The 13,152-nt window shown below is 45.2% G+C and overlaps 1 protein-coding gene across 5 annotated transcripts in view; it reads left to right on the plus strand.

Moving 5' to 3' along the window:
- The first annotated feature begins 3,393 nt into the window (after positions 1-3,393).
- Positions 3,394-13,152, plus strand: part of ACBD6 (acyl-CoA binding domain containing 6) — a 90,318-nt gene continuing 80,559 nt past the window's right edge. For 4 of the 5 annotated variants that reach the window (XR_004080309.2, XM_031047296.2, XM_031047295.2 and 1 more), the window contains exons 1-3: positions 3,394-3,617; positions 9,895-9,959; positions 10,450-10,546. Coding sequence is in view for 4 of the 5 variants with exons in the window: in XM_031047296.2 (XP_030903156.1) it covers positions 3,423-3,617; positions 9,895-9,959; positions 10,450-10,546 (357 nt within the window). In the remaining variant the exon portion in view is untranslated. The remainder of the gene's footprint in view (positions 3,618-9,894; positions 9,960-10,449; positions 10,547-13,152) is intronic. The other variant, XM_005147131.2, reaches the window with a different exon arrangement.

Consider the following 13,152-nt stretch of genomic DNA (forward strand, 5'->3'; position numbering starts at 1 on the left):
TCCTGGCTGCTATGGCATCTATGGGCTCCCCAAAATACTGAGGATGTGCATTTGCTCTGCCTTGCTAACAGGGGACACATGCATGGGGTGAAAAATGAGCAGGGTTTTTCATCTCTCTGCTAAAGAAGTGAGCATACAGAGTAGAGCGGCAGCAGTCGGTTGTCTCCCCTCCTCCCTCTCCCACTGCAGGGATGAAGGTAAGCCAGGTGTAATGATACGTATCATGTGTCATGTAAAAAATCCATATTCCACATGGAAATCACAGCTCAAGACAGACACATGTCACCCTGTTGCATAGGGATGGCACAATGGGCAGCATGATGGGGAGGAAGCTTCTCATGGGATGTGGGCTCAGGGGCAAATCTCCAGAGAAGAAGCAGTGAGGGAGAAGAAGAGGGGGCACTCCTTATGTTGGGACAAGGACACACACAGTGGGTGTCCTGGAGGAACTTTGAAGGTACCATTTATTAACCAGAGGCAGAGTTCTGCCTTTAGCAGAGGTGATGTATGCCACGTCGAGGCATGCTGGGGGCTGTGCCAAAGGAGGGGAGGGTCCCCAAGCTCCCCCTATCCCCATGCCCCTCATCCTCAGGAGGGCACAAGCATCCCCAGCCTGCAGCCTGCTCCTCCTCCATAGACAGGTGTTTCCCACAGTAAAATGCATGGCTACAAACAATCCCACTCTTAATTGTCTCTTTCTCCTCTTGTTGTGGAACAAAAAAGAAATAAAAGTAATCATAGCTTAGTTCACAGGGATCCCTTCAGATGTTCCTTTCAGGCTGGCCAGAGTTTGCTGTGTGAAGTGGCCTCTGCCCTCTGCAGAAGAACAATGACAAGTCTCCAGGCTGACCGGCAGGGTGGGTATGATAATTATACAGGGATATTTTTTCACTGCTTGGCACTGCTGGTCATGGCCTGTTATTGTGTCTCTGCAATTCCAGCACAAGCCCTGGGGCTGACCCACATGCACAGCTCACGCAAGGGCCCTGCATGATTTTCTCTGCCGCTTGGTGCCCATAATGCTTCTGGTTTTGTGCCCTCTGCAGCCAGGGACTGAGAGAATGGGACAAATTTTCCCAGCTCATAGTGGGATGACTGGGGCTCTCACTGCCCTGTGTACTTCATATTTGCAGGGGGTGGTTTGTGCATCCAGCACAAGGGCATTGGCACCTGTGTGCCCCAAGCCCTGGTCCTGCCTTCTCCCAGGCAACTGGTGACCAGCAACTAAATAAACATCATGCTGCAGAGCAGGCACAGCATGGCTGAGCCCAACATCCCCATCCTCACTGTTTTCATGCCAGACTTCAAAAACCTCCATCGGTGTTTGCATCAAACCTGCTCCCACTCATGCCAAAGAGGGGAGGTGGAAGGAAGGATCAGGCCCTCGGTGCAGTTTCTCTTTAAAAAAAAAAGGCAAGGAAAAAGTGAGAGAGATACAGTAGGAGCTGTAAGTGCTCTAGCAAAGGAACCCAGCAAGGTAGGGAGGCCTCTCTCACCATGGAGACAAGCCAGAGAGCATGCGGAGGCTGTGAGCTTCACGTAATTTGCTGTGAGTACTTTTTCCAATCTATTCAAAGGGGGTTTCATCCTGCCAGCCTACCCGGCTGTCTGCTCCTAGCTGAATGCCGGCAGGCTCAGACCAGGCGATGCTTCTCCATGACGAGCAGGGCTATCCAGGGTGAACCAGCCAGCTGGATGGAGCTGAATGGCTTCTGGTGGAGAGCAGCAGGGAGGACAAGTTCACTGTAAATATTGCAGTCTGTTTATGAGGCTGGGAGGTAATCACACACTGGAGAGGAGCTACTATTAATTTTGTATTTATTAGCAGCAGAGCCAGGCTGTTTCTGCCTTTCCCCCCTTCCTGGTTCAGCCCATTCTCAGGACACCCTTAGTCCCCTCAAGAGGTAGCCCTGGGCAGAGCGGGCACTTGCAGGCATACTCCTGGCACCGAGACAGCCAAGCCCATCTTGCTCTGGAACTGAGCAGAGTCTGGAGCCCCACTGCCCTCTCACATGGTCAGGAATGCAGGGGTCTCTGTGCTCCCTGCAGGGCTGTGGTGTTGCTGTGCTCCCATGGTTGGACCCTCACATCCTTCTTGTATGAACAGCCCAGGAATGAGGACATTGCCATGGCTTGGTAGCCTGGTGGGAGAGTGGTGATGGCCCTGCAAGGCCACGTCCAGGTGCTTCAGAGATGCTTCAGCTTGCTGCCCTGGCTGTCGGGGTTTCTTGCTCCCTAAGTAAACCTCCCACACCCAATGAGGCTGTGAAGGGAGTAAGAGAAAAAAAGCCACCTTATTTCTGGCTCTGATGGCAGGCCTTTTTTCCACAGCTCCTGCATTCTCCCCTGCAAGACCCAGGATAGAAAGATGGCGGCTGCATGAATGAGTCTAGAGTGTCTGGGACATGGCCAGGAGACCACAAGCACCTATGTAGATGGACCTTGTCATGTACAAGATGTGTCTTCATCCTCATCCTTGTGGCTGGGGAGAGTGAACCCAACACCCTGTGCTTTAGGGTGAGACAGGACCTCTAAAGTCACAGTGCAGAACTTAGTGAACTGCTTGCCCCTCTTCACATCAGTGTGCCCCCCTTAATATGGGGTCACGCTGTGGGGCAGCCCCCCACAAGACACAGCCGGCTGGGGAAGCAGCGGTCCCGGCAGAGGCGGCCGGTGGCCAGAGGAGGGACGCTGCCGGGGTGGCCCAGGTTTTCCCGGGGGGACTCAGGGCTGCCATTTGCTGAGGCCGGGGGGTGGAGGAGGGAGATGGACTCGACAGCTGTACAAGGGAGGGGGAAACTTTCCACACCAACTAGATACCGGGCTAAATATAACCCCTTTGGGCTGGCGCTTGGCCGGGGCTCCCGGGGTGGCACTCTGCACCCACCTCCCAGAAGGATGCTGGCTGCCATCCGGCACCCGCCGAGCAGCCCAGGCCGCCAGCGAGAGCCGGGAACTACCCTGCGCCGGGACCGAAGGGGAGCTGCGGCTGTGGCCTGCGAGTGCCCTCCAGCGGCAACGGGGACGCAGCAGGTCCCCCCGGCTCTGCCGCCGAGGGAGCGCTGGCCCCGTCACAGGACCCCGAGAGACGCAGGTCCCAGCCAAGCGCGGGTGGGGTTTGGGGGAGCGGAGTGCTCGGGGGGATGGGGCTCATGTTATGAGGGTTATACAAGATTGAGGGTACAGGCAGCCCCGTGCTCGGGTGTTTCTGTTTAATCGCCATCAGCAGCTCCGCGGGCGAGGGGTTATAAAGCCCGGCTTAGAGGACCTATATCTTGTTCGACCACAAGCTGCTCATGGGCTCCCAGCCGCCCCGGAACCCTCGGGCGCGATGAGCGTTTCCCGCGGGCTACACGGTCGCTCGTACCGAGGCGTGAGGGGGACCGGCGAAGCGGGCGGACCTGGGCGGGCGGCGGGCCGCCATGGCGTCGCCCCCGCTGGCGGCGGCGGCGGTCGGGAGCGGCGTTGAGGCGAGCTCGGGATCCGAGGAGACAGGGACGGCGCCCCCCGATCGCGACTTGGCTGCGCTCTTCGAGCAGGCGGCCGAGCGGCTGCCGGCGCTGCTGCCCACCGCCAGCAAGGAGCAGCTGCTCTACCTGTACGCCCGCTTCAAGCAGGTGAGGTGGGAGCCCAGCGGCCCGGCCCGGCCCAGCCCACCACCTAAGCTCCGGCACCCCGCGGCCAGTGCCTGGCGGAGGGCGGGGCGTGGGGCCTGGGCGAAGGAGCTGGACGGGGGCTGGCCCTGTGCTCGGGTACCAGAGGGCCTGGGGTTCTCCCGGGGCCACCGGCCAAGGGCCTGCGTGGCTGCTGAGCAAAATGTAGCGATGGCAAGTGGGAAAAAGTTGTGCTGGGGGTGTGGGTACCAGGAATACCTGGAGCTTTCTGTCCAGCACCGAGTTTGGTGCCGCTGGGTTTGGCTGTGATTAAGGCAGGTGAAGTCTGGTGGGACAGGGCCCTGGTAAATTCATCACACTACTTGTTCTTAAGCTCTCCCCCTTGCTCAGTCAACCCTAACGCTGCATTGATTGCTGTGGAGACATCGGTTTGGCTCCACTGGACTGCGTGGTAGACTGAAGTTGGGTGTTGGTGTGGAGGATTTGCTTTTGTTGTTGGCTGTGATAGGTCACCGATGGGTTGGTGGCTTGTCTGAGTGTCCACTGAGTCTTTGTGGAGTAGCTGCCTCACCTGTGTTTGCCAGGCTCTCTCTGTGTGTTCAGTGATGAAGCAACTGACACAGGTTAGAGAATGGTGATCAAATGGTTTATAGTGCATGGCTAGCACTGGTGCTCACCTCTCCTCTAGAGACACTGGGGATCTGCTATAATGACCCAGGCCTGAGCATTAAATCTTTAAGGGTTATGATGTGACATCATGAAGGAAATGCCTGTGCAGATCTGTCTGTGGAGGGCTTTAGAGTGGCCTGGGAAACTAAACTGCTTGGCTCTAGTTCTAGTGTTCCTTTTCCCATTCAATCCCTATGAATTGAGCAAGCTGTAGGATGTGACCTGTGGGAATACTTTTTTTCTGCTCCTGTGGGAGAAGTTATGTGAAACAAACAAAAATGTACCAAATAAGATACAAATGATATTTATAATCACCTAACCTGGAAAATTGTTACATGTGGAAGGCCAAAGAGTAAAAGTAAAAATAAAACTCACGAGTTGCAAGAGATGCTGCCTTGACTTGAAAACTGAATCCCACCTATTTGGATTAATAATCAGAGTTTGGTGTATTTTCCCTGTGATTCTCCTCCCATATGAAATACATTTGTCTTACTACTGCCACTTGTGTTTTAATTTTTAACGCAATATTTAGTTACCCTCTAAGCTGGTGGCTTCTAGGCTGTGGTTTGTGGATCATTAATTATATGAAAAGCAGACTGGTCATGAGGTTTTCTTTTCAGATATTTCTAGAGCTTGAACATATCTTCAAGTTACTCTTTCCCTTTTAAGAAAAAGGAGAGCAGAAAAAAATACTAGAAGAACTTTTAAGAATAACAAGATCATGCCTAGGATGAGATGAAAAGAAAGTGTTTTTTCGTGTCTGTAATTTTTGTCCACATTCTCAGAAGATTTGTTACAAATAACCTCTTATTTTTCACTCTGTTGCAAATGCTTAATAACTGTCCTGCGTGGAAATGGGAAAGCATTGCTTGCACATCAGCTCTGTATTTCTCAACAGACTCTAGAGGGTTTCCTGGTGTTAGCAATGTAAGACCAATAATGTGTTTAATGTTCAAAATTGCTTAAATTGGAAGCTATTTCACAACAGTTTTGATACAAGTCAGAAAAAAAGCTGATAATTAACACTGTCAGCACAGATCTCCAATTGCCTTCAGCTGAGTAGAAGAGTGGGCTTCTGTCCTGCTCTGTCCTTCTTGTCCCTGGTCAAGCAGGGTGCAACAGCAAGTGCCTTTGTGCTCCCTGATTTCAGACTGTGCTTGGCTCCTGGTTTTCCATGCAGTGAGATCCAGAGAGGTACCATCCCTGTTACAGAGTACTTAGAAGAATAGTGCTGGCAGTGGAAATGGGAGAAGTTTGCTAGCACAGCTACTACAGGATTATGCTCTGCTAACTGAGTTTTGCAGCATTTTGTGCTTTAAATCAAAATGAGGGTGCTTAATGCAAGTTTCCTCTATTTAATTATAGCAGCCCATATCAGTATGCATAATGGGCTGCTAATATATTACTTGGGTGGACAGTAGTATTGCTAGTGCACAAAAGGTGCTGACTCAGATCTGTCCACTGTCCTTGATTTGGCACCCTTGTCTTTCCTCCATTTAGTGCTTTATGTCACTAAGGGCTTTGATTTAAGATACAGCACCATCATAAAAGAGGAGACAGTAACAGCTGAGCTCTCTGTTAAAATACTGTATGTTATTTATTTCAAACTGTTTGTGTATATAGGCATTTTCCTGGAATTTTATTACCTTTTATTGGAGGCCATTTCAGGATTTTATTACTTTTCTCTCTGATTTTGTTTATGTGTCAGAGACTTGAAAATAAGGGAATTGCTTAGTTGTTATCTCCAGTGAGGTTTTTAGAAGATGTTGCTGAGTTTACGACTCTGCCTCAGCACAGGAAGAACAGACTAGTCGGTAGAGCTCTGAACTAGGGCTGATTTTCTTTCTCTCCTCCTACTTTCTCTATGGCTTTGGGTAAACCACTTGTCTATGCCTTGAGTCTGTGGTGGCGAAGTGAAGATAGCACTTGCTTGGTATATTGAGGACTCAAATAAACTAAGGCTCAGGAACTGTGGTCATTCAGAGAGGGGAGGGAATCCAGAACTTGCTGGAAATTATCAAACTGACAAAACTGTCCTGCTGGGATGAGGATGTACCAGTGCATATGTAAATACTGAGAGGTGCAGGCAAGCTGGAAACTCAGTGCTGCTGACAAAGTGGGACTTACACTGTCTGAGTGTAGTGTCTCAAGAATGTAATCCCATTTTTGCATGATGTCTGCCCTCAACATGGGAGTTTCTCCCTGTAGCTTCCTCTTGCTTGGAACAGTGATGGAGTTGACTCAGTTATTATGTCTCCGGGACATAAAGCCCCTTGGTCATCGGGGCTGGGATCCCTTGCCTTCTGTGATTGATGCTTGCTTGTTCTTCCTTATGCCCCACTTTTAATCAGTTGAGTACAGGGATTTCTCACAGGTTGGGGCAGGTTAAAGGGGCAGAACTTTGGGCAGGAACAGTCAGGACTTCCTGTCTTGCCAAAGAAATGGAGCTTACTTGGGCTGTGTAGTTAGAGAGCTTAGTCCTGCTCTTCATGGATGTGAGTTCACCTTACAAGATATATAATCAGGTAAGAATATTTGGCTGGTACTTTGTGCTGTATAAGTATATTAGTTGAAAAATTAGCAAAGAGCCATTTTCCAAGCACCACCAGGTGTGGGGGAGGAGATCAGTTTTGGAGTAATGTGTAAGGATTTGTGTAAGGAGTCTTAAGGTTTCTCACAGTCTGGACCAGCAGTTGAAGTTGTATGCTATGCAGTGCTAATGCACCTCTGAGCATGTGTCTATCCAAACATGCTTCTGAATGTTGTGACCATCAGGTGAAGGCTTTGTCTGAGGTTTCTAAATTTCCAATTTGGTCACAGTTGGAGATGTCTGCATGTGTTTCCCATTTGGACCTGCCTGAGTCATCTTTGTACAATTCATGAGTATAATGTGACTCTGCAGAAGCAATACTAGGAAAATATTTAATGTGTTTTGGCTGTCATATTTTTTTAATGCATCTGATGAACTGTAAATGAGAGTTAAGCATCAAGTAACCAGTCAGGCCCCTGGAGACCACCAGTAATTATTTGTGGACACTGAATGAGAAACTGTTGACTTGAAATACTAATATGGGCTCTTGTCTTTCTGCTGGTTATGCAGAAAAACAGATTATGAGGCCCTCCAGGGAAGTAACAGCAGGACAGAGTCCTTCACAGAATATCACTACTGGTATTTGTCAGCATTGGCATATTTAGCTAAAACTCCCCTTTCTCAGCTGTTGGACTCGGGTCCCCTCTAATGCTAGATTACTGGTTGGTTTCTGACGCATTATGGAGTCTTGCAGCAAAAAGGAGGGAAGCCAAAACCTTTACTTTCTTCCTTCCAACAAAACCACTGCAAGCCTTTTTATTATATCTTAAAATAGCAAACAGGGCACAAGTGCATATTTTTCCCCTCTTGATGGATGAAGTTTAACTACTGTTCCTTGATTTGTATTGCTATCAATGTTACTAACAGTCTTCCCCGGTGCTAGAACAGCCTTTGAATGCCAAATCTAAAGAGAAGAAACTGCTGTCGTACTTTGATGATGGCAGGTGAAAATTAATATTAAACCAGATTTAATTTTTCTTATCCAAGTTGGCCAATTTTTTGCAGGTTGGATATTAAACTAAAAAAGTGCCAAGCAGGCGTTTTCCACACAGATAATGAATTTGTATTTCTGGGCTTGTTTTGCTTTTTAAAACAAGTGGTCCAATCCTCTTCTGAGCATGGGAGAAAACATTTATGGTACATGAATTGTGACTGATTTATGGAACTTAACTGTTACTAGCTCTTTCTCAGATTTCTCCATGAAATGCAATATGTTATATTAAAGGCCAGCTAAGCTGGTCTAATTGGAATGAATTGCTCACTGGGAGACAGTCAGATGTACAGAAAATTAATTTCAGTTACAGTCACTCATATCCTCAAACATTTTAAATGAAAACATAGTGTGACTAATAAATATCTCTCAGCATGGGCATGCTCTCTTTAAAGCCTGATTAATGATTCTACCCTCAGCATAAAATCCCCACCTTGTTAAGGTGAAGAATTGTTAGTTGATTTAAGCACTTCACCTGCCTGAACACTTGAGCATATTTCATAAACCATTTGATGAATGCAGTTTAGTTTTGCTTTGTTAACAAAATGTTCAACCAGCAGCCCTTGCCCACTTCCAGAGCATTTCTGTGTTCCCCCTGGTGTTTGAATACTAGCCCATCTCTTGTGGGCTTTCTTTGCACTGGGCTGTGACCTGTGTTATGGGGACTGGCTATGATGACTGCTTCCTAGAGGCTGTTGTACTTGGAGTTGTGGTTCTGCTCTGGCATCTACAGTCTCTCATCTGTCACTCCTGTGGGATATCTGGCACTTTAATTTAAAACCAACCAAGCAAAAAACACCAAAAGAAAACCCCAACCAAACACCCACAGCAAAACAAAATAATAAAAAAACAAACAAACCATGTTTTGTGTGAATTAATTTCCTATCATAATGGTATTTTAATTTCAGTTAGATTAATTTTACACCTGTGTGCAAGGGGTTTTATTTTTTGTGAGAAAGGGACTCTGATCTGGTGGGTCCTGACCCGTATATTCCCTGACTCTTCCCAGCAGGGACAGAGGCACGTTCATTTTTACATTCTCCTGAGCAGACTTCAAAAAAAAATTTCTGTTGCCCAAATCTCAGCCTGCTAATTGCTCTGTTATGAAGGCAATTGTCAGTGCTGGCCTCATTGCAGGAACATGGTTGTGCCTTTGGAGCCCTGGGCAGGTGTAGCTTCTGTCAATCTCCTTTGTGGGTGAACTTACAGAGGAGATACGGCAGCTAGAGGAAGGGCTTTGTATTTGTTCCATCAATACATTAGCCTATAGAAAACTGCCTGAATCTCACTGGTACTGAGTCCATTTTACATTGGATGCAAGATTATTCCACCACCACTTCCCATCCCCTCCCCACATATATCTGTCTGCCAGTTCTGGCTTGTTCCTTTGCTTCCTTTTGTTTCTTATTTCTCCCCCCCCCATCTTAATTTCTATCTTGCTTCTGACAGATTGATTCATCTCAGGCTTGAGCCTTGACTCGTCTCTCATGCAGTGCTTCCTATGTAGCCAGGTGCCTCAGAGCAAATTTAGAAGCTGCTTGGCTTTCCTGTGCTCTGAGATTGTCCCCTTGCCTTCCAGAGGACTTTGAAAATAATTAAGCAAAGACTGTTTGCTTGAGCTTTATGCAGAAGTGGATTGATTTCAGCCTTAATGAGGAGTCATCTCTGTATAAACTCTAATCAATAGAATTTTCTTTTATATTGGTGGAGGATGAAACATTTGGCTTGGTAATAAACATAACATTAAGTGAGAAATCACTTGTTGTTTATCCCTGTTGGGTAATGGATGCAAAAGAAATGAACTTCATAACAAAATTGTTTTCCTTGCATCACACAAAGAAAACACAGGAATGCATAGGTGCTAATAACAGAGAGCTAAAATGAGGGTAATATGGGGTTGAGTTGTGTCAGTTCTTTCCCTCAAAAACCTTTCCTCTGAATTTAGCCTGGAACATCAGAACTCAGTCTTCCCTTATGCAGGTCTCCTTCCCTTTGTTTTGTTCTAACAGAAGGAAATTTCTTTTCTTTAGGTGAAATTTGGAATCTGTAACACTCCCAAGCCAAGCTTCTTTGATTTTGAGGGAAAGCAGAAATGGTAAGAGGAAATAATTGTAATTCCTAGCAATTTCTGGCTCTTTTTGTTGTGTCCTGTTTCATCTGTTGACAGACTATGGACCTAGAGGATGTCAACTCAGAGTCTGTTTAATAGGGAAATGCTTGCTGCTGTGCCTGATGCAAATGTGAAATCCAGACTCCTGAGTTCATCTTGCTCATCCAGAATTAACCTGCTTACAACAAAAATTTTATGAAAATAGCTACAGCTTTACAAACAGCTTTACTTTGTGAACACAACCTATGCTCCAGCCTGGACCAGGATCTCTTGAAAGATCCTTTCACAATGTTATGCTGTAACTGACAGTGGCCATTCATGGCTTTGGAGAAAAGCTGGCCCTTTCAAACTGAATGAAAGATGGCTTTGCACTCTCTGGAAGTATTTAGATGAGTCTGTTCACTGTGTTCCACTGGTATAAAAACACAGTGTGTTGTCTGCGAGTGGCTTGCTGATGTTTTGCCCTCTGTCTTAGGGAGGCTTGGAAAGCCCTGGGAGATACCAGCCCTCATCAAGCTATGCAGGAGTATGTTGCTACAGTGAAAAAACTGGACCCCAGTTGGAATCCACAGGTAGGAAACACAAATGCTGTTCTGAGAATAAACCAGTATTTGACTTTGTAAAGCTGACAATGGTCCAGCTTCACAAAGATTTTAACTGCTACACGGCAAGCTTCATTTTGAACAGATTAAAGTCTAAATTAATTTTTTTAAACTCTTTTGTTATAACCAAAACATGAAGAACCATATAATTGATTCACAATTATCTTCATTACAGCAAGCACATGCACAAGGTTTGTTTTGCTATAGTGATCTAATTAATTTTGCTTTTATTGGTTCCTGCTGTATTTAGCATGTAAAGGTACTTTTTATCCTTTTCTCATCTTTCTCTTTTCAACTACTATTTAAATGTTGATCAATACCAAGTAATCTCCATGAAAGTGACATAAACTGAATGATCAATTCTAAAAATGTTTCCTTTTTGTTTCAGTGCAGCAAATTACCAAATCTGATTATGATTAGGTACTTCAACGTAAGTGTATTTGTAAGTCCTATATGGGTGTTATAGGGAGACTCTACTGTCATGTTAATCTTTCATTTACCAGGTTTGTTACTTCATTGAATATTTAAAGATATCCCCCTGTTTATAGACTGAATTTTGTACAATTTTTAAAGAGGATTGCTCTTTACAGAAAGTACTGCCTTTGATTTGGGATAGAGTGGAGGTATTTTACTAATAGCAAAATGCTGAAGGCATGGTAATTTTTTTTCATGGTAGGAAATTGATTCTTTTTTGGTCCTGTGCTTTGGAAGCAAAATCTTGTGTGAACACAAGCCAATGAACCAAGGATTCTCAGTTGTCTTCTAATGTTGTTCCAGAAACTTTAGAGTAATTGTTTTTTCTTTACTAGTTCTTGTTTTATGGTGTTAATGCTGGTTTTGCAGCAAAGAAGTACTATAACTTGGAGGGAACCCTTTTTTCTCCCCTTGGGGAAAATAGTTCTATATGCTGTGCAGGACAGTTAGCAAAACAGGCTATATGCTGTGTAAGTTCTTGTCCAATCTAAAATTCTCATACAGAAATAATTTTAAAAGAATCCAAAAAAGTGTCTAGCAGTGTAAAGGGAAATACAGAAACATTCATTGAACAGTGGAAAAAAAAAAATCCAAACAACCCACCACCAAAACACTAACCCTTTCCTGAATGTTTATGAGAAGAGCTGCTGTTGGTAGTGACTTCTCATGCATGGCAACAAGCTTAGCTTTAGGTACTCCCTTCACTTTCTTACCTCAGGGAAATACTGCCACAGGTGTGACCTTCAGGTTACAAAGTCGTCAGCTAAGAAAGGGACATAACCTCTTAGTTTTTTGTTGTTTGTTTTGTTTTTTTGTTTGTTTTTTAAAGCCATTTAACAAACGGAATGCTTTGCCATGCTGCTTTTCCCCCCTTCCTTGAAGGTGAGGAATGAATCTATGTGAGCATGTTTCTTCCCATTGTTGTCCTTGCATAAGCTTGTCCCCAGGACTCTGCAGAAACTAGACTGTGCTGGGTAGTGTTGTTACACCAATGTGTTTGCTCATCCCTGTGTTGCTCCATCCTCTCTTTTTGCATAGCTGGTGCAAGAAGTGTGGGCTTGCAGGAGAGCAATGCTGGAGCTTGAACAGAAGTTTCTGTGAAGATGGCAGGGCTGAGTTTGAGTGGTTTAAAGAAATATGATTTTTTTTCATTTCTTTTTTCAGATGCTTTGTTACAGTGTTTCAATAGATGTGCTTCTCGCACATATAGCTATGCATGCATTTCCTGGCTTTTTTGAAGCCAGTTATTTTTTTCCCTCTGTGTGGTCTCAATGCACAAAGCTATAAAACTGGGGAAAATCTGTAGAGTGTTACCTGATTTACTGTCCCTGCATCCCTCACATGTGCCATGTTTCTGATCCTCTACTTCCTGTGCCTTGTCTGTGACTGAGCTAGAAACCTGTAAAGAGATCTAAGTGCCTGCTGTTGAATGAATGTGCTCAGGTGCAGAAAGACCTAGCAGATAAAGTTACATTAGCAGAGAATGTAATTTAGAAATTAGCATTAAAATGTATATTTAAATCACCTGTCTTTGCTACTACACTGTCTTTTTAAATCCACTTTGATATGACCAAAATGTTATCAGAAGTCCTCTGTACTCTGTACTCCACCACACCTCCCCCCATCCACTTTCTGAAGCCACGAGAGGGAGCTCTGTTCTTTAAAATGATGGAGAAACGTGTCAGGTGATGGGAGATAAAACAGCTATTTTAGTATTCAAATTTCAAATTAGATTTATAGAAAAGATCTGTGGGTACATTATAAGGTGCTTCATCACTGTCATTGTGTCACCTTTACATACCCATCTGCTGGGTTCCTTTGAGTTTTCTTATGTTCAGTAGATCATAAATTAAATACTACTAGTATTTGGTTAAAAACAATATAAAGTGTTTAGTACCAATTTGGAAAGTTCAGCTTTCAGAGCATTATGAAACTTAAATAGTAATTACAGTATAAGGGTGTTAAATTCCTCATTGTGCACCTGCATGAATTTTGCTATTTTAAAATTTTTCTCAATATTATCTACATATTTTCTCTTCAGCAGTTTATCTCATCCCTTAAAGTTGTTCCTGTGTTTTTTTCTTAAATCCTTCTCATTCTCC

This window comes from Melopsittacus undulatus, chromosome 6 (genome assembly GCF_012275295.1).
Source record: "Melopsittacus undulatus isolate bMelUnd1 chromosome 6, bMelUnd1.mat.Z, whole genome shotgun sequence".
Taxonomy (NCBI): domain Eukaryota; kingdom Metazoa; phylum Chordata; class Aves; order Psittaciformes; family Psittaculidae; genus Melopsittacus; species Melopsittacus undulatus.